The sequence below is a fragment of the Oncorhynchus clarkii genome, chromosome 12 (assembly GCF_045791955.1).
Source record: "Oncorhynchus clarkii lewisi isolate Uvic-CL-2024 chromosome 12, UVic_Ocla_1.0, whole genome shotgun sequence".
Taxonomy (NCBI): domain Eukaryota; kingdom Metazoa; phylum Chordata; class Actinopteri; order Salmoniformes; family Salmonidae; genus Oncorhynchus; species Oncorhynchus clarkii.
The window spans coordinates 61,445,621-61,466,394 of NC_092158.1; the positions used below are offsets into that span (position 1 = coordinate 61,445,621).

A 20,774-nucleotide genomic window follows, 5' to 3' on the forward strand; every position below is an offset into this window, starting at 1 on the left:
TTCTTATCCCTCTCTCCTCCCTCTTTCTTATCCCTCTCTCCTCCCTCTTTCTTATCCCTCTCTCCTCCCTCTCTTATCCCTCTCTCCTCCCTCTCTTATCCCTCTCTCCTCCCTCTGTCTTATCCCTCTCTCCTCCCTCTGTCTTATCCTTCTGTCTTATCCCTCTCTCCTCCCTCTGTCTTATCCCTCTCTCCCCAGCCCTCTGGTCCAGTTCAACCTGCTCCACTCTAAGTTCCACCTGTGTTCGGTGCCCACGCGCGCCTTGCTGCTCTCCGCCTACATCAAGTTCATCAACCTGTTCCCCGAGACCAAGGCCACGATCCAGGAGGTGCTTCGCTCCGACAGCCAGATCAGGAACTCTGACGTGGAGCTGCAGCAGAGGGCCGTGGAGTACCTCAAGCTCTCCTCCATCGCCAGCACCGACGTCCTGGTGAGGACTGGGGATTTTGAGACAGGTTTATTGAGACAGTTTTGAAGGGTAGGCACGGGGATTGAACCCTGGTCTCCAGTGGAGAGACGTATATGTGACTGTGCCAGGGAGTGTTACCACTGCACACACAGCTCTTGCCTGGCTACCCCTCCATATCGCTCTGACCAACTGACGTTTATTTTCCAAAATTAGTCTGGATTTGCCACTCTCCCCGATGATTTCTAGAATGTGAACACGTTCTTACCGTTCTGATTGGTCCTAGAAACTGATGTGTTGGGTCAGAGTCGGTCTACAAGATGTTGTTATCAACTTAGATACTCTGATTGGTTTGATTTGTTACACTATCCAATCGCTGAGGAATTAGTTTTGTACAACGGCCCTCATTTTAAAGTCATACAATCGACTTCTACAGTAGCAGTTTCAGACTCTCTGTAGCGAACAGAGCAGAGGAAGAATTTAGTGTGAGGCGTCAGGCTACCACAGCTCTGCATGTGTTTTTGTTATTTTACTGATCTCTTTAATTTTTTATTGTTTACTGCAAATTATGTTGGTATTTTAAAATGCACTTACTGTGCCTTCGGAAGGTATTCATATCCCTTCACTTATTCCGCATTTTGTTGTTACAGCCTGAATTCAAAATGGATTTTCTCACCCATTTACACACAATACCCCATAAGGACAATGTGACATGTTTTTATATATCTTTGCAAATTCACACCCCTGGGTCAATACATTTTAGAATCACCTTTGGCAGCGATTACAGCTGTGAGCCTTTCTGCGTATGTCTGTAAGATATTTGCACTCCTGGATTGTACAATATTTGCCCTTTATTCTTTTCAAAATTCTTCAAGCTCTGTCAAATTGGTTGTTGATCATTGCTAGACAGCCATTTTCAAGTTTTGTCATAGATTTTCAAGCAGATTTAAGTCAAAACTGTAACTCGGCCACTGTCTTCTTGGTAAGCAACTCTAGAGTAGATTTGGCCTTGTGTTTTAGGTTATTGTCCTGTCTGGTGGAACTGGGAAGCAGACTTAAACAGCTTTTCCTCTTGGATTTTGCCTGTGCTTAGCTACATTCCGTTCCTTTTTTAATCCTGAAAAACTCTGCAGTTCTTAATGATTGCAAGCATACCCATGACATGATGCAGCCACTACTATCCCTGAAAATATGGAGAGTGGTACTGTGTAATGTGTTGTATTGGATTTGCCCCCCCAAAAAAACACTTTGTGTTCTGTATAAAAAGTTTATGGGTTTGCCACATTTTTTGCAGTATTATTTTAGTGCGTTGTTGCCAACAGAATGCATTTATTTAATGTCTGCATTTTAAAGATCTACCAATAGGTGCCATTCTGTCCGAGGTATTGGAAATCCTCCCTGGTCTTTGTGGTTGAATCTGGGTTTGAAATTCACTGCTCGACTGAGGGACCTTGGAGATAATTGCATGAGTGGGTTACAGAGATGAGGTAGTCATTCAAAAAAATCATGTTAAACACAATTATTGCACACAGAGTATAGTCCTTGCAATTCATTATGTGACTTGTTAAGCACATTTTTACTCCTGAACTGAATTAGGCTTGCCATAACAAAAGGTATGAATACTTATTGGCTCAAGTTATTTCCGCTTTTCACTTTTAATTAATTTTGTAAGAATGTTGCTGTAACACAACAAAATGTGGAGAAAGTCAAAGGTTATGAATAATTTCTGAAGGCACTATAGAATACATTTCAGACCACAGAGCAGCAACAATATAACCTTGCAGTGTTCAGCTGTGGTTGTGTTCCAAATGTAAACCATAACTGTGACTGGTTTAGTCACATTGTCGTAACTGTAACCACATAACAACAGCTACCATTAGCCTTGTTTATTTACTTGCCTGGTCAAATAATCTTGTCTCTCCTTCCCCCTCTCTCCTTCCCCTCTTCCTCTCCCTCCTTCCCCCTCTTTAGGCTACTGTGCTGGAGGAGATGCCTCCCTTCCCAGAGAGGGAGTCATCCATCTTGGCCAAGCTGAAGAAGAAGAAGGGTCCTGGTGCCGTGTCGGTAGAGCTGGAGGACGGCAAGGAGAGAGGAGAGCTCAACGGTGGAGGGGACAGGGGGGGTGACGCTGCCATCGCAGCCTCTAACGCTGTGAGCATCCAATTCCTATTCTCTACAAAAAAAGTGCATTAACCCCCTAGAGTTGATGTCCACGCACCCTCGAGAAATCTAATTAGCTTTTTATTTTAAACTCCCATCAAAATCCGTCTAAGTTTTTTGCATGGGCTGCGTCTCAATCCACCGCATCCGCCAATGGCAGACCTTCTGCAGTGGAAGGTGGCCAAGCTACAGCGGTGTTTGTCAGACCATGAGACACCCCGAAAACGTCTGTAGAGTCCGAACCACTCTACGGAAAGATGAGACTTAAATATGGGTCAAAATAAATAAATACTAAATCCTGATCTTTCTTATACACTATATATACAAAGGTATGTGGACACCCCTTCAAATTATTGGATTTGGCTATTTCAGTCACACCCATTGCTGACAGGTGTATAAAATCCAGCACACCGCCATGCAATCGCCAAAGACACACATTGGCAGTAGAATGGCCTTACTGAAGAGCTCAGTGACTTTCAATGTGGCACTGGCATAGGATGCCATCTTTCCAAGTCAGTTCGTCCCCAAAAAATTCTAACAAATCGTCGGCCCTCGGTTGCAACACTCAGTTACGTATTCCAAACTGCCTCTGGAAGCAACGTCAGCACAATAACTGTTCGTCGGGAGCTTCATGAAATGGGTTTCCATTGCCGAGCAACCGCACATAAACCTAAGATCATCATGTGCAATGCCAAGCGTCTGCTGGAGTTGTGTAAAAATCTGCGCCATTGGACTCTGGAGCGGTGGAAACACATTCTCTGGAGTAATGAACCATCTGGCAGTTCAACGGACTAATCTGGGTTTGGCGGATGCCAGTAGAATGCTACCTGCCGGACTGTATAGTGCCAATTGTAAAGTTTGTTGGAGGTGGAATATGGTCTTGGATGTTTTTCATGGTTCAGGCTCGGCCCCTTAGTTCCAATGAAGGGAAATCTTAATGTGATAGCATACATTAACATTTTAGATGATTCTGTGCTTCCAACTTTGTGGCAACAGTTTGGGCAAGTCCCTTTCCCGTTTCAGCATGACAGTACCCCTGTGCACAAAGCAAGGTCCATACAGAAATGGTTTGTTGGGATTGGTGTGGAAGAACTTGACAAGCCTGCAGAGAGCCCTGAACTCAACCCCATCAAACACCTTTGGGATGAATTGGAATGCTAACTGCGAGCCAGGCCGAATCGCCCAACATCTGTGCCCGACCGCACTAATGCTTTTGTGACTGAATGGAAGCAAGTCCTCGCAGCAATATTCCAACATCTTGTGGAAAGCCTTCCCAGAAGACTGGAGGCTGTAGCAAAGGGGGGACCAACTCCATATTAATGCTCATGATTTTGGAATGAGATGTTCTACAAGCAGGTGTCCACCTATCTCTCAGATACAAGACAGACACTTTTAAACAAATTTCAATTTTTAAGTTTTTTTCCCTATGCATTAATCTGTTATTCAATGTGTTTCTATGGGCTAATAGCAGTACGGCCAAATTCAATGTTTCATAAAAATAATTTTAAATAATAATTATACCTAAAGGGGTCCTAAAATTCAAAATCAAATAGGTCAATGATCCTTGGTTTGACCATCTTAATAGATAGCTTAGTAGACCCCTTCGCCCTTGTCGTCTTTGTTGTTCTATGAAGGGAAAATTAGTTTTGTAGCAATTGCAAAACGCAGCACAATGACATAAATCACTTGCGTTCAAAAAACTGGCAGCAGTTGAAAGAGATGGTGATCGCTTTAGAAAAAACAATCACTGTCATGGATTTAGTTTAATATTGAGCAATATATTCTCAAAGCATTGCTATTATACAATTGTTGTTTCTCTCGCTCTCTCTCGCCCTCTCTCTCTCTCGCTCTCCATCTTTCTCTTTGTCTTCCAGTCCACCCCATCCCCTTCAGCGGATTTGCTTGGCCTTCGTTCGGCCGCTCCCGTTAGTGGGACCGCTCCCAGTGCAGGCAGCCTATTGGTTGATGTGTTTTCAGAGGCTGGGCCTGCTGCCGCCTCTGCCGGCGTGAACGACGACGGCTTCCTGAGGTGAATGTTCACCCTGTGACTAGAAGACTCCCATTCTCCCCTCCATGGGGGAGAAATTCAAAACGGACCTTGGATTAGTGGCAACTTGATGTTTGTGGTGTGGTTATGTTTCTTAGTTATCCAGATGCACTGTGGTAGAATATGAAGCTAGCTCTTGAAAATGAGCGTTGTTTTATTCTTGTGGTGCTTGCAGTCTGTGATATGTGCGGGTCCTCTGTCTTGGTCTTTCTATCAGTCATTCTTCTTGTTTCTTCTGTGTCTTATATGTGTAATCTTGTCTGTTCTCTTTTTATCTTGCTGTGTATGTGACTGTCTTTCTCTTTTCTTACTTTCTCTCCTTCCCTTTTTCTATTTCCCACTCTCTGTGTTTTTGCGTGCGTGTGTGTGTGCGCGCGCTTGGTCCGGCAATGTGCGTGCTTGTGTGTCTCTTGTCTACGATTGTGATTGGACATTGGCAGCGCTCTTCACGCTCCCGAGGCCTCTGACTCCCCATTGGTGGAGGGTCCTGGTGACTCGGAGTAAGGGGCCAGTAATAAGATGGCTGAATGTCATGTTGCACCCAAACACACATGAACACTGTCTAAACTAAAGCTATTTAGGGAGGCTGCATGGGCATCTCAACCTTAGACTAGTCACATGGACACACACACCCTCTATTGCATGTGGGTTGTTGGATTATGTTATTGTAGCCTACCTATGCTGTGTGTTTATTCAAACATACATGTACCACACTTTTTTTTACCAGCAAAATACTTCTCATTGTTTATGTTAATGCTGTCAGTTTTGGTGAATTGGATCTAAGTGCTCATACTAACCCACCTCTGCTTTTTCTCTTCTCCTTCTTCCTCCATTTTGTTTGTCATGCCTCACTGCTTTGGGTCTCCCTCGACACACTCCCTGTCTCTCTCTTCCACCCTCTCTCTTTATTCCTTTTTCGATCTGTAATTCATTTTGTCCCCTTCAAACACATTTTACATTCTATCACACTGTCTTTTCTGTTGGTGCTCTCATCCACCTTTCCTTATTCATCCTTTCTCCATCCCTCCTTCCTCCTCTCAGCTCTGCTCCCCCTTCTGCGGCCTCTGAGGATCCTGCCCCTCCTCTGCCCGAGTCAGACGAGCTTCTCAACAAGTAAGAGCTTTAGCTCACTCGCTCCTCCTCTCTCCTTATCTCTCTCTTTCCGGCGGGGCTACCTTGTTTTTGGTTCTATCACTCTTGAGCAAAGGTATCTAACCTACTGGATTGACAAAAACATAAACTGTGTAGATGTCAATTACATTTGTTATGTTAAGTCATTCACGTGTGGTAAGATACATCTACGGTTGAAGTCGGAAGTTTACATACACTTAGGTTGGAGTCAATTAAAACTAGTTTTTCAACCACTCCACAAATTTCTTGTTAACAAACTATAGTTTTGGCAAGTCGGTTAGGACATCTACTTTGTGCAAGTCATTTTGACATCTACACAAGTCATTTTTCCAAAAATTGTTTACAGGCAGATTATTGAACTTATAAATTCACTGTATCACATTTCCAGTGGGTCAGAAGTTTACATACACTAAGTTGACTGTGCCTTTAAACAGCTTGGAAAATTCCAGAAAATTATGTAATGGCTTTTGAAGCTTCTGATAAGCAGTGCCTCTTTGCTTGACATCATGGGAAAATCAAAAGAAATCAGCCAAGGCCTCAGAAAGAAAATTGTAGACCTCCACAAGTCTGGTTCATCCTTGGGAGCAATTTCCAAATGCCTGAAGGTACCACGTTCATCTGTACAAACAATAGTGCTCAGGAAGGAGACTCGTTCTGTCTCCTAGAGATGAACGTACTTTGTTGCGAAAAGTGCAAATCAATCCCAGAACAACAGCAAAGGACCTTGTGAAGATGCTGGAGGAAACGGGTACAAAAGTATCTATAGTATTGCAACTGCACATGGAGACAAAGATTGTACTTTTTGGAGAAATGTCCTCTGGTCTGATGAAACAAAAATAGAACTGTTTGGCTATAATGACCATTGTTGTGTTTGGAGGAAAAAGGGGGAGGCTTGCAAGCCGAAGAACACCATCCCAACCGTGAAGCAGGGGGTGGCTGCATCTGTGGGCAGAACTGAAAAAGCGTGTGCGAGCAAGGAGGCCTACAAACCTGACTCAGTTACACCAGCTCTGTCAGGAGGAATGGGCCAAAATTCACCCAACTTATTGTGGGAAGCTTGTGGAAGGCTACCCGAAACGTTTGACCCAAGTTAAACAATTTTAAAGGCAATGCTACCAAATACTAATTGAGTGTATGTAAACTTCTGACCCACTGGGAATGTGATGAAAGAAATAAAAGCTGAAATAAATAACTCTCTCCACTATTATTCTGACATTTCACATTCTTAAAATAAAGCGGTGATCCTAACTGACCTACAACAGGGAATTTTTACTAGGATTAAATGTCAGGAATTGTGAAAAACTCAGTTTATATGTATTTGGCAAAGGTGTATGTAAACTTCCGACTTCAACTGTATATGTTTGCCTGCAAAGTGAATTGATATTGCGATAGCGTGGCATGACTGAAGAGTTACAGTAACTAATACATAGTGTATGTACCACCACATGATTGACATTTTATAAACGACTAATGACACATGATGATAAATCCTAACACTTTCATTCTCCCTCCCGCACGCACACACTCACTTTTTCCCTCTCTCTCCTGTCAGATTTGTGTGTAAGAACAACGGTGTGTTGTTTGAGAACCAGCTGCTTCAGATCGGCATCAAGTCTGAGTACCGCCAGAACCTGGGTGAGTTTGGGCTACTAGACAATGCGGGGAGATGCTTGAATCCTAAGTCACATTTGTCACATTGATGTGAGTTCTGGGAGATTGCATTATGTGTGGGTTTCAAGTTAGGATTCTTCCCTTGAAGTATTAACCCTTTTCATGCAGATCAGTCCCATGTGAAATACGTTAGCCTAAATGCTGTAACCTTATTGAACTGATGTCTGTTCTATTCTATAGCTTTGGTAAGTACGTCTGAGCGTGCACAGAATGTAATAGATGGCGTCATTTAGTATTTGTGTTCACATCCTAGCTTTGTCATGTCCATTTTAGTATACAGAATGTTTTATTCAGTGGTAAGGTACGCTTCAGTTTCTATAATGCATTCAATGCTGGGTGAGTGAGCATAATGCATAACTTGGCTACTGTGTGTGTACAGTGCTTTTACTGATGGGATGGGTGAGTTACCGACTGTATCCATACATGTTGTACTGTAGGTGTGAAGAATTATGAATTATAATGCATTATAAACTGGAATGAGTTGGTGTGTAATGCTGCATTATAACCTGAATGAGGGAGTATACATAACAATACATAATGCATTTTAACATGTATGTGTTATTTTGGAAATGTCACCTAAATGTGTCCACTTGACATAATATCTTCTAACGTGTGTGTTTTGCTTTTTCTAGGGAGGATGTATCTGTTCTATGGCAATAAGACCTCGGTGCAGTTTGTCAGCTTTAGCACCACAGTCAGCTGCCCAGGGGAGCTGCAGTCTCATATCCTTCAATGCATTCACTTACTGTTCTCACACACACACTGGCACACACACACACACACACACACACACACACATATCTTGCACACTATGTGTTAATGTTGTCACGATAGCAGAATTTTGACTTAGATACTGATACCAGGTTTATTATCACAATACGCGATACCATCACAATACTTGATACCAAAATGATACCACAGCTAAAAAAAAAGTCACAAAATTTCAAGTCACAAAATTTCATTTGATCCAGACAGATTGAACAAAGCAGTAGCAGAGTTAGTGCTAGGACACATTTTAAGATCAATTTCATTACATTTGTATTTTTTTATGTTAACATTTTTCAGAGACAGACATGTATGCATTAAAGGGGAATGGAAACAATAGGCTTTAGAACACCAGCTAACTGTAACTGTAAATCGCCATATTGGCATTTTTGTTGCATCACTGGCAGGAATTCCTGAATTTATTGGCCAGCTTTACGAGGTAGTCACCTGGAATGCATTTCAATTAACAGGTGTGCCTTGTAAAAAGTTCATTTGAGGAATTTCTTTCCTTAATGCGTTTGAGCCAATCAGTTGTGTTGTGACAAGGTAGGGGTGGGATACAGAAGAGTATTTGGTAAAATACCAAGTTCATATTATGGCAAGAACAGCTCAAATAAGCAAAGACAAATGACAGTCCATCATGACTTTAAGACATGAAGGTCAGTCAATCTGGAAAATGTAGAGGGATAAGTTAATTAGAATGAACAGCCTCTCTGAAATTACAGCCCAAATAAATGCTTCACAGAGTTCAAGTAACAGACGCATCTCAACATCAACTGTTCAGAGGAGACTGCGTGAATCAGGCCTTCATGGTCGAATTGCTGCAAAGAAACCACTACTAAAGGACACAAAAAAATAAGAAGAGACTTGCTTGGGCCAAGAAACACGAGCAATGGACATTAGACCGGTGGAAATGTGTCCATTGATTTTTGGTGCTAAAGGTGTCAATTACCATGAGACCGGCAGTTCTTTGCTTGACAATCACCGTCTGACAAAATTCATGACTGCCACAGCCCTAGGCCTACCCATACCTCTAATAAACATTGTTCAAGATCAAAATCCTAACAGTAGAGATGTTTCCATGTTAAATGCAGATGTTTAGTGTTAAGTGTTTTCATTCCCCTTTAATGAATCAATTACACAATCATACATGAATGTGACATTGGTAAAAACAATCTAACTACATATCGACGTAATGGTAATCATTTATTTGAATGGTAAATCTCGATTGATAAACTGGGTAAATCATGATGTAGCCTATTCACAATACAGGGGAATGCGTATTCAAAATGAGTGTGTGCGTGCGTTGAGTTGTTGAGTTTGTTTTGGCTGATTTCACGAGGCTACAGATTATAAACAATCTGTTTTCCTTACATTTGGGACTTATTGTACTGATCAACAAAACTTGCATAGAAGTAGCGCATCTTTTTATAAAATAAGCTGTCTCTTTAACCAGTAAAGTAACATATTCTAGTACTGAACCGTTTTTCATGTTCTAGTATCAAAGTTTCCGTATACTGTGCAACACTACTATGTGTGTCCCTTGGGTTGCAGGCTACATTTGCATGTATTTAACACGCATAGCTATATTCAATATGCAGTCCCCCCTGTGTGGTCTCTAGTCCCGGCTCTGTTCCTCTCCTTGACTGGCTTTCCCACAGCTCAACGTGCAGACCAAAACAGTGGAACCCCTAGTGGAGGGAGGAGCACAGGTGCAGCAGGTCATCAACATCGAGTGTCTGACTGACTTTATTGATGCTCCGCTGCTCAACATCAAGTTCAGGTACACACGCGCGCACGCACCCAGATTATTACACAGGACATACAATACAAACACCTCGCAATCACGCACTCAAGATCAGTAGTATCCCAAACATACACACACAAACACATTTTGTTTTGTCGTCTTCAGTTTATAAAGGTGTGTGTGTTCCACTCAGGTATGGGGGAGCCCTGCAGAACATTTCTCTCAAGCTACCTGTCACCATCAACAAGTTCTTCCAACCCACAGAGATGGCCGCCGCAGACTTCTTCCAGCGCTGGAAACAACTCAGCCAGTGAGTGAGATTGTGTGTGTAGGGTGCGAGCATTTAAGGGGGTTCTGTGTGTGTGTTTCTGACTTTTCTTCTCTTGTCAGGCCCCAGCAAGAAGCACAAAAGATCTTCAAGGCCAGCCATGGCATGGACACAGAAGTGCTCAAGGCCAAGGTAGACACATACACTTGAGGCATATTCATTTAATTCCCTTTCTTGCTGAATGTCTACCACATCCTACTCCCTCCCATTCCCCCTCCCCTCTCTTGTCTCTAGTTGCTGGGCCTGGGGACAGCCCTGTTGGAGAATGTGGATCCTAACCCAGAGAACTATGTGTGTGCCGGAGTCATCCAGACCAAGGCCCAACAGGTCGGCTGCCTGCTGAGACTGGAACCCAATGCGCAGGCCCAGGTACGCACGCGCGCACACACAATACACACACACAAATGTACATGCATACACACACACACACAAATGTACATGCATATACACACACAGAGTCCGTCTGTCCTTCTCTGTGCTGCTCTCATTGCATCACTCACTGCTGTCTGTGTCTTTCTGTGTGCTGCTGCAAATCAAGCCTGGCGAGCAGGTAACACACAACTGTCTCTGTTCTTTTTCGCTCTCTTTCTTTCTCCTCTTTCCCCTCTTCTCTCTTTCACACCCTTTACACTTTCTCATTCACTTTTCCCTCCACATTGATTCTTCTGCACTTTCTCACTGACACCCCAAAATTGAACACTTGAATCTCCACATTCTCTCTCTCTCTCTCTCTCTCTCTCTCTCTCTCTCTCTCTCTCTCTCTCTCTCTCTGCGCAGTGTTAGACTCCAGGTTTATAATGTGTCATCAGTGTAACTCATTCTACCCTCGTCTCGTGTAAAACTTTTAGATGATCCAAAATATACAGTGCCTTCAGAAAGTATTCATACCCCTTGACTTATCCTACACGTTATTGTTACAGCTTGAATTCAAAATGGATTAAATATATATTTTTTACCCATATACACACACAATGCCCCATAAAATCATAAAGTGATTTTTTTTTTTTTATACAGAAATATCTAATTTACATAAGTATTCACACCCCTGAGTCTATACTTTTTATAGTAGCACTTTTAGCAGCGATTACAGCTTTGAGTCGTCTTGGGTATGTCATCAGCTTTGCACATCAGTATTTGGGGATTTTCTCCCATTCTTCCTTGCAGATTTTCTCAAGCTCTTAAATTAAATGGGAGCTGCGGTGAACAGCAAGCTCTTAAATTAAATGGGAGCTGCGGTGAACAGCAATCTTCAAGTCTTTCCACAGCTTTTCAATGGGATTCAAGTCTAGGCTTTGGTTTTCACATTCTTGTTCTGAAGCCATTCCAGTGTTGCTTTCTCTGAATGCTTAGGGTCATTGTCCTGTTGGAAGGTAAATCTTCGCCCCGATCTAAAATATTTTGCACTCTTGAAGCAGGTTCTCATCAGATTTTCCTGTATTTGGCGCCATTCATTGTTCCATCTATCCTTACCAGTCTCCCAGTCCATGCCGCTGAAATGCATTCGCATAGCATGATGCTGCCTGGTTTTCTCCAGACATAACGCTTTCCATTCAGGCCAAAGAGATATATTTTTGTCTCATCAGAATCATCTTTTGCCTCATGCTCTGAGTATTTCAAGTGCCCTTTGGCAGACTGCAGGTGTGCTGTCATGTGCCTTTTTCTTAGGAATGGCTTCCTTCTGGCCACTCCTATAAAGCCCAGATTGGTGTAGTGCTGTAGAGACCGTTGTCCTTCTGTCAGGTTCTCCCATCTCAGCCAAGGAACTCTGTAGTTCTTTCAGATTGGTCATTGGGTTCTTGGTCACCTCCCTTGCCCAGTTGCTCAGTTTGGTCGGACAGCCAGCTCAGGCAGAGTCTGGCTAGTTCAATTTTTTTTTTTTGCATTTCCCAATGTTGGAGACCACTGCTCTTGCAAACTTTCAACACCCTAGAAATAGTTGTATTCCCTTCCCCAGATATATACCTCATCACAGTCTCGGAGATCTACGGACAGTTCCTTGGACTTCATGGTATAGTTTCTGCTCTGACATGAGCTGTCAACTGTGGGACCTTGTATAGAGTGGTTCTTTCTAAATCATGTCCAAACTGAGTTGGCCACAGGTGGAATCCAAACAAGTTGTAGTGACATCAAGGATAATCAAAGGAAATTTAATACACCTGAGCTCAATTTGGAGTGTCCTAGCAAAGGGGTGTGAATACTTATATAAGTGGGAGCTTTCATTTTCTATCAATTTGCAAACATTTAAAACATGTTTTATATATATATATATATATTTAAATTAATTATGGGGTATTGTGTGTAGATAGGTTTGAAAAAACAATATTTAATCAATTTTGAATTCAGGCTGTAACACAACAAAATGTGGAGTAAGGGGTATGAATGCTTTCTGAAGGCACTGTATATATATATATATATTATGTGGTTTGAACTTTACTGACCCCCCTGTATGTTAATTCATATTTAAGGGTGTATGTGTGTTTACGTTTACCCATGTTAAATCTGTGTCTGCTCTCTCTGTCAGATGTACCGGCTGACTCTGCGCAGCAGCAAGGACACTGTCTCCCAGCGTGTCTGTGACCTCCTGGCAGAACAGTTCTAAAACCCTGAGTCTAGAACCCACAAAACGCGACCCAGGCCATCATCATCATCACGCTCTAGACACCCAACACACCGAGACTAGCGTTTCAACTCCCCCCGCCCACTTCACCCCCCCACTCCCCGATCCTGAGGTTGCCAAGAACAAAGAATCAACGAGAACGAAAAATACCTAGATAAGGGGGGGGAAGCAGTCGTTGCCACTTACACGACTGCCCAATCATTGACATTTATTATTATTGTCACGATTATAATTCTGATTCTTATTATTATTACTGTTTATTATCATCGGCGCTACAATTATTTTTTTCTTCTTCTGTGTTTACCTGTGAACGTAAGTGTATGACTGTGTGTGTTTCAGAATCGTGCTGGTGTGTGTGTCCTGTTTTTCTCCGTCCTGTCTATTTAAGCCCTGACTGCTCATGGACTTGTGATGACAGCTGGTGTGTGTCCGTGCGTGTGTGATGCATGGGGAAGGGTGGGAAATTCTGTGCATTGATTCCGTGACATTTCAACCTTAGACTATTCCTAGGAGTTGCATGGGAGGACCAGTTCTACATACACACACACGCATTCATGTGTAATACACACCCAGATACTCTCACATGTAGGCACATACATGCGTATATTTGTACATGCTTAAGTGTCTGTGTAAAGTATCTGAATAGGGTCCTCCTTTAGTGGGAGGGAGGGGTAAAACGAAATCACTAAAGAAATGGGACTCTTCTAAACCCCCGCCTTCACCTTAACCCCATCTCTTCTCCACCCTCTGCTGTCCCAGACCCCCACCGGTTATACATCCCAAGGGCCTCTCAGTATAATCCCTGAGATATAATATTCCATAAAATAATTCCGGCACATTCCCAAGTCTACAGTTCCCTCTTTATTCCAGTGGAAATGGCCAGTGCATTTTAGGTGGTTCCAAGAGACCTCAGTCCATCAATACCCCTCAAACACATAAACACACCACCCCCCTCACACTTACCCCATCTTTCTGGCTTGCAACCATACTTTATATATAAACTCAAATGATTCTGTACCTGTTTGTGGAATATATATATATATATATCCCTTTTTAGCTTTTTTTTTATTGTCACATCTTTCCTTTTATTAGTAGTGGAGTTATTGAAGTTTTTGTATGTTTCTTTAATGGTGTAATGTTGTGTTGCTTCTGTTTGTGTGTGTGTGTATGTATGTGAAAGGTAGTCTGAGAAAGTAGGGCCAGCAGTGTGTACCCCGAGAATAGGGTAGAGGGGTCAGCTAAAAGGAGAGCGAGATGGAAGGAGAGTAGCAGGGTAGCTGGTCTTGTTTACAATGTTAATCAGACAGCGATGAGGTTGATACTTGACTTAAACCTGTCATAAATCCTACTTAAAATAAATCCTACCACAACAGATAAGGAATTATAAGATGTCGTTAAAACTGTTTATTTCAGATTAGCAATGTTTTTTGACACTTGAGGCAGGGAACATTGGTTGAGAGCTGACATGGGGTGTTTTACGATGGCTTATGAAATGTTTATGTCGTGCATAAGTAAGCATTGAGCAAGCCCCATTGATGGGGAGTTCAGGTGGTAGTTGGAAGGAGTTAGAGGGCAGTGGGCCAGTCCGTGTTCACATGAAGAGTGAAGCGGCAGAGCAGAGGCCTGGTATTCGTTATTTTTTTATTTTCCGTGTTGAAAAGAGGGATGGGATTGGAGAGTAGTGCTGCTTGATACTGGGATTGACTGAAAAAAGAGGAGTACCTCAGAACTTGATTTCTAAACACTCACAGGCTTGTGCACACACACACATCACAAATACTTACCTTGTGGTATTACTTGGGAGAAGATTGCAATCTGCAGATAGATTGATTCTAATCTTTGAAAACACAACCAACAACAAAGACACTAGACAGCACTTATCTGTAAACTCACATTTCAGACACACGCACCCACATGTCCATTCTTAGAGATGAGAGGGAGGAGGAGAGAACTCAAAAGAACAACTGTCAATCACAACTACCGGGATCGAGTCATCAGGGGTGGGCATCGCGTGTGTGTGTGTTTGAGTGTGTCGGTGTACCACGTGATAAAAATATCCTAAATTATCTTTGAGACATGGTCATATTAGTTTCAGCAGGAGTCACTTATACGTCTAACCCATGCAGCATTGGTGGAACAGTCTGATCATTGTAGTGGAAACTGTAGAATCATTGTGTGTGTGTGTGTGTGTGCACGTCTATGCAGTATCCGCTAGCTAATGCAGCCCCGTGTATCGGTGTTAAACCTGTGAGATACCTGTGTTAGATTTAAGATTTACTCTGTACTGAATAATGTGAAAGTAAAACTATGCCATATACTCTACCACTGGCTCTCTTTTTCTTGATGGGAAAGTGTGTGTCTGTGTGTGATGGTGATTATGATGTCCGTCAAGAGGAAATTCTTTCCAAAGCTCACCACAGTTCCACGTCCGCAACAAGAAACTGATATGTGTAAGTGCTGGGCTTGAACAAAAGCCTGTACACACAGCAGCTCTCCAGAACCGTAGTTGGATGTATCGCATAGTCCTATCAATAAGAACTCATCACATTGACTAAGTAGTAGATGTAATGTGAATAATTGCATAAACATTGAACATTAAATAAAGATCCTGTTGTAGTTCAACTAGTACTTTAATTATATTTTCCAGTAGCTTGGTGGTAGTTGAACTAAATTCAAATCTAGGTAGTGTTTTAGCTACACGGCATGGCAAACAAGTTAACTACTGGAACTAGACACTTCTGATTTTGCAAAAATAAAATGTGGGTGAAGTAGGCAATAAGTTCCTTTTTCGGCATCAGACTAGCCTAACTCTCACTTGAAACTGTTTGTTTAATTGGCTAAATAACACATTGTTAACATATGACCCCAAAGTGAACTGTTCTTGCGATTTGTAATTTGACATATTGGATTTACATTTGATGCTTTTTCATGATGTAGTTTGGATATAGTGTACTACTTCTTCAAAGTAACTTTAGTCAAGTAAACTATATTTTTATTGAGGGTAGCATTAGTGTAGCTTAACTTCCAGTGTGAAGTAATTGGTAGCTTGGTAAACTAGATTTTCAGAGTAGCTTCCCAAACACTGCATGTTACCGGCTTGGCCGGTAGGGATATCCTTGTCTCATCGCGCACCAGCGGCTCCTGTGGCGGGCCGGGCGCAGTGCGCGCTAACCAAGGTTGCCAGGTGCACGGTGTTTCCTCCGACACATTGGTGCGGAGGACGCATGACTTTCAACCTTCATCTCTCCCGAGCCCGTACGGGAGTTGTAACGATGAGACAAGATAGTAGCTGCTAAAACAATTGGATACCACGAAATTGGGGAGAAAAAGGGGTAAAATTCACACACAAAAAATAAAAAGCCAAACCTTGACCCAGAAAATATAAAAACTATCGGCCTATATCGAATCTTCCATTCCTCTCAAAAAAAATTGAAAAGGCTGTTGCGCAGCAACTCACTGCCTTCCTGAAGACAAACAATGTATACGAAATGCTTCAGTCTGGTTTTAGACCCCATCATAGCACCGAGACTGCACTTGTGAAGGTGGTAAATTACCTTTTAATGGCATCAGACTGAGGATCTGCATCTGTCCTCGTGCTCCTAGACCTTAGTCCTGCTTTTGATACCATCGATCACCACATTCTTTTGGAGAGATTGGAAACCCAAATTGGTCTACACGGACAAGTTCTGGCCTGGTTTAGATCTTATCTGTCGGAAAGATATCAGTTTGTCTCTGTGAATTGTTTGTCCTCTGACAAATCAACTGTAAATTTCGGTGTTCCTCAAGGTTTCGTTTTAGGACCACTATTGTTTTCACTATACATTTTACCTCTTGGGGATTTCAATCGAAAACATAATGTTAACTTTCACTGCTATGCGGATGATACACAGCTGTACATTTCAATGAAGCATGGTGAAGCCCCAAAATTGCCCTCGCTAGAAGCATGTGTTTCAGACATAAGGAAGTGGATGGCTGCAAACTTTGTACTTTTAAACTCGGACAAAACAGAGATGCTTGTTCTAGGTCCCAAGAAACAAAGAGATCTTCTGTTGAATCTGACAATTAATCTTAATGGTTGTACAGTCTCAAATAAAACTGTGAAGGACCTCAGCGTTACTCTGGACCCTGATCTCTCTCTTGACGAACATATCAAGACTGTTTCAAGGTTCCGTCTACGTAACATTGCAAAAATCAGAAACGTTCTGTCCAAAAATTATGCAGAAAAATTAATCCATGCTTTTGTTACTTCTAGGTTAGACTACTGCAATGCTCTACTTTCCGGCTACCCGGAGAAAGCACTAAATAAACTTCAGTTAGTGCTAAATACGGCTGCTAGAATCCTGACTAGAACCCCCAAAAATTATTATATTACTCCAGTGCTAGCCTCCCTACAGTGGCTTCCTGTCAAGGCAAGGGCTGATTTCAAGGTTTTACTGCTAACCTACAAAACATTACATGGGCTTGCTCCTATCTATCTCTCTGATCTGGTCCTGCCGTATATACCTACACGTACTCTACGGTCACAAGACGCAGGCCTCCTAATTGTCCCTAGAATTTCTAAGCAAACAGCTGGAGGCAGGGCTTTCTCCTATAGAGCTCAATTTTTATGGAATGGAGCTCTATAGGAGCCAGTCTGTTATATCTGGAGTATTTCTCCTGTTTTATCCGGTGTCCTGTGTGAATTTAAGTATGCTCTCTCTGTCTCTTTCTTTCTTTCTCTCTCTCTGAGGACCTGAGCCCTAGGACCATGCCTCAGGACTACCTGGTCTGATTAATCCGTGCTGCTGCCCCAGTTTCAACTGTTCTGCCTGCTGCTATGAAATCCTGACCTGTTCACCGAACTTGTCCCAGACCTGCTGTTTTCAACTCTCTAGAGACAGCAGGAGCGGTAGAGATACTCTGAATCGGCTATGAAAACCCAACTGACATTTACTCCTGACGTGCTGACCTGTTGCACCCTCGACATCCACTGTGATTATTATTATTTGACCCTGCTGGTCACCTATGAACATTTGAACATCTTGGCCATGTTCTGTTATAATCTCCACCCGGCACAGCCAGAAGAGGACTGGCCACCCCTCATAGCTTGGTTCCTCTCTAGGTTTCTTCCTAGGTTCTGGCCTTTCTAGGGAGTTTTTCCTAGCCACTGTGCTTCTACACCTGCATTGCTTGCTGTTTGGGGTTTTAGGCTGGGTTTCTGTACAGCACTTTGAAATATCAGCTGATGTAAGAAGGGCTTTATAAATTGATTTGATTTGATATTACGAGCTTCCGCCAAAGAAAGCGGCATTTTATCCCTCAATAATCAAAACAACAACAGACAAGTTCTAGAGTCATATTTCTATTTTCCTAATTCAACACCATGTTAAAATGGCCTTCAAGCACAGGTTTAGGATCAGCAAATCTTCCCCCAGTCATAAACCTGAACTTTTAACAGGGTTAATGCAGAACTGGATTGAGATCAGATTAGATTAATTATTTCTTATTCTTAATTTGCCCCAAATGGGAATATAGGGCTTCAGGGAGAAGAGTAACTCATCCGTTGCGCCAATGGAACGAACTAGGCCGTCTCCTAGGCTACAGTGAACATTGCAAAGCAAAGATCAGCCGTGATGCAGAAATAAAACATTAACTAAATATAAAATGTCCATGTACTTCCCATGTTAACCCATTTATCTTGAGTTGTGCAATATTATGTGAGTTTTCTCCCCTCTTGCAACTGTGGGTCACTAAATATAGGCTATGATTGAATGATTACGTTATTTGTAATTGTATTTATTATGATCCCTATTAGCAGCTACACATTATTACATGACATTACATTTCATAACACTTTTCACAATACATTAAGTGTGTACCCTCAGGCAACTACTCTACCACATATCTACAATACAAAATCTATGTGTGTGTACAGTCGTGGTCAAAAGTTTTGAGAATGACCAAATATTTATTTTCACAAAGTCTGCTGCCTCAGTTTGTATGATGGCAATTTGCATATACTTCAGAATGTTATGAAGAGTGATCAGATGAAGTCCCTCTTTGCCATGCAAATGAACTGAATCCAAAAAAAAAAAAATTCCACTGCATTTCAGCCCTGCCACAAAAGTACCAGCTGACATCATGTCAATGATTCTCTTGTTAACACAGGTGTGCGTGTTGACGAGGACAAGGCTGGAGATCACTCTGTCATGCTGATTGTGTTCGAATAACAGACTGGAAGCTTCAAAAGGAGGGTGGTGCTTGGAATCATTGTTCTTCCCCTGTCAACCATGGTTACCTGCAAGGAAACCCGTGCCGTCATCATTGCTTTGCACAAAAAGGGCTTCATAGGCAAGGATATTGCTGCCAGTAAGATTGCACCTAAATCATCCATTTATCATCAATAACTTCAAGGAGAGTGGTTCAATTGTTGTGAAGAAAGCTTCAGGGCGCCCAAGAAAGTCCAGCAAGCGCCAGGACCGTCTCCTAAAGTTGTTTCAGCTGCGGGATCAGGGCACCACCAGTACAGAGCTTGCTCAGGAATGGCAGCAGGCAGGTGTGAGTGCATCTGCACGCACAGTGAGGTGAAGACTTTTGGAGGATGGACTGGTGTCAAGAAGGGCAGCAAAGAACCAACTTCTCTCCAGGAAAAACATCAGGGACAGGCTGATATTCTGCAAAAGATACAGGGATTGGACTGGGGTAAAGTCATTTTCTCTGATGAGTCCCCGTTCCGATTGTTTGGGGCATCCGGAAAAAATCTTGTCCGGAGAAGACAAGGTGAGCGCTACTATCAGTCCTATGTCATGCCAACAGTAAAGCATCCCGAAACCATTCATGTGTGGGGTTGCTTCTCAGCCAAGGGAGTGGGCTCACTCAGAATTTTGCCTGAATAAAGAATGGTATCAACACATCCTCCGAGAGCAACTTCTCCCAAACATCCAGGAACAGTTTGGTGACAAACAATGCCTTTTCCAACATGATGGAGCACCTTGCCATAAGGCAAAAGTAATAACTAAGTGGCTCGGGGACCAAAACATTGATATTTTGGGTCCACGCCCAGGAAATTCCCCAGACCTTAATCCCATTGAGAATTTATGGTCAATCCTCAAGAGGCGGGTGGACAAACAAAAACCCACAAATTCTGACAAATTCCATTGAGTTTGTCAAGAATGGGCTGCCATCAGTCAGGATGTGGCCCAGAAGTTAATTGACAGCATGCCAGGGCATATTGCAGAGGTCTTGAAAAAGAAGAGTCAACACTGCAAATATTGACTCTTTGCATCAACTTCATGTAATTGTCAATTATAGCCTTTGACACTTATGAAATGCTTGTAATCTCCAATCCAAAATTAAATCTCGCAACAAAGCATCCTTCACTTATGCTGCTATACATACCCTCGTAAAACTGACTATCCTACCGATCCTTGACTTCGGCGATGTCATTTACAAAATAGCCTCCAACACTCTACTCGGAAAATTGGATGCAATCTATCACAGTGCAATCCATTTTGGCACCAAAGCCCTATTTACAGCCCACCACTGCGACCTGTATGCTGGCTGACCCTCGCTTCATAGTCGTCGCCAAACTCACTGGCTCCAGGTCATCTATAAGTCTTTGCTAGGTAAAGCCCCGCCTTATCTCAGCTCACTGGTCACCATAGCCCTCGCTCCAGCAGGTATATTTCACTATTCACCCCCAAAGCCAATTCCTCTTTTGGCCGCCTTTCCTTACAGCTCTCTGCTGCCAATGACTGGAGCGAATGACAAAAATCACTGTAGCTGGAGACTCATATCTCCCTCACTAACTTTAAGCATCAGCTATCAGAGCAGTTTACAGATCATTACACCTGTACATAGCCCGTCTGTAAATAGCCCATCCAACTACCTCATCCCCGTATTGTTATTGATTTTATTTATATA

The 20,774-nt window shown here is 42.5% G+C and overlaps 2 protein-coding genes across 5 annotated transcripts in view; one reads left to right on the forward strand and one right to left on the reverse strand.

Annotated features, from left to right (window-relative positions):
- The window catches only part of LOC139420901 (adaptor related protein complex 2 subunit alpha 1), a 55,141-nt gene extending 39,947 nt beyond the window's left edge, over window positions 1-15,194 (forward strand). Inside the window, exons 11-22 of one of the 3 annotated variants that reach the window (XM_071171311.1) lie at window positions 199-430; window positions 2,378-2,557; window positions 4,441-4,595; window positions 5,054-5,113; window positions 5,655-5,726; window positions 7,297-7,379; window positions 8,048-8,136; window positions 9,839-9,963; window positions 10,121-10,237; window positions 10,318-10,387; window positions 10,490-10,624; window positions 12,777-15,194. In XM_071171311.1, coding sequence (XP_071027412.1) covers window positions 199-430; window positions 2,378-2,557; window positions 4,441-4,595; window positions 5,054-5,113; window positions 5,655-5,726; window positions 7,297-7,379; window positions 8,048-8,136; window positions 9,839-9,963; window positions 10,121-10,237; window positions 10,318-10,387; window positions 10,490-10,624; window positions 12,777-12,854 — 1,396 coding nt within the window. In that variant the 3' untranslated portion in view covers window positions 12,855-15,194. The remainder of the gene's footprint in view (window positions 1-198; window positions 431-2,377; window positions 2,558-4,440; window positions 4,596-5,053; window positions 5,114-5,654; window positions 5,727-7,296; window positions 7,380-8,047; window positions 8,137-9,838; window positions 9,964-10,120; window positions 10,238-10,317; window positions 10,388-10,489; window positions 10,625-12,776) is intronic. The other 2 variants (XM_071171312.1, XM_071171313.1) reach the window with 2 other exon arrangements.
- The window catches only part of LOC139420919 (uncharacterized), a 439,502-nt gene that overhangs the window by 311,781 nt on the left and 106,947 nt on the right, over window positions 1-20,774 (reverse strand). The gene's annotated exons all lie outside the window — the stretch shown is intronic.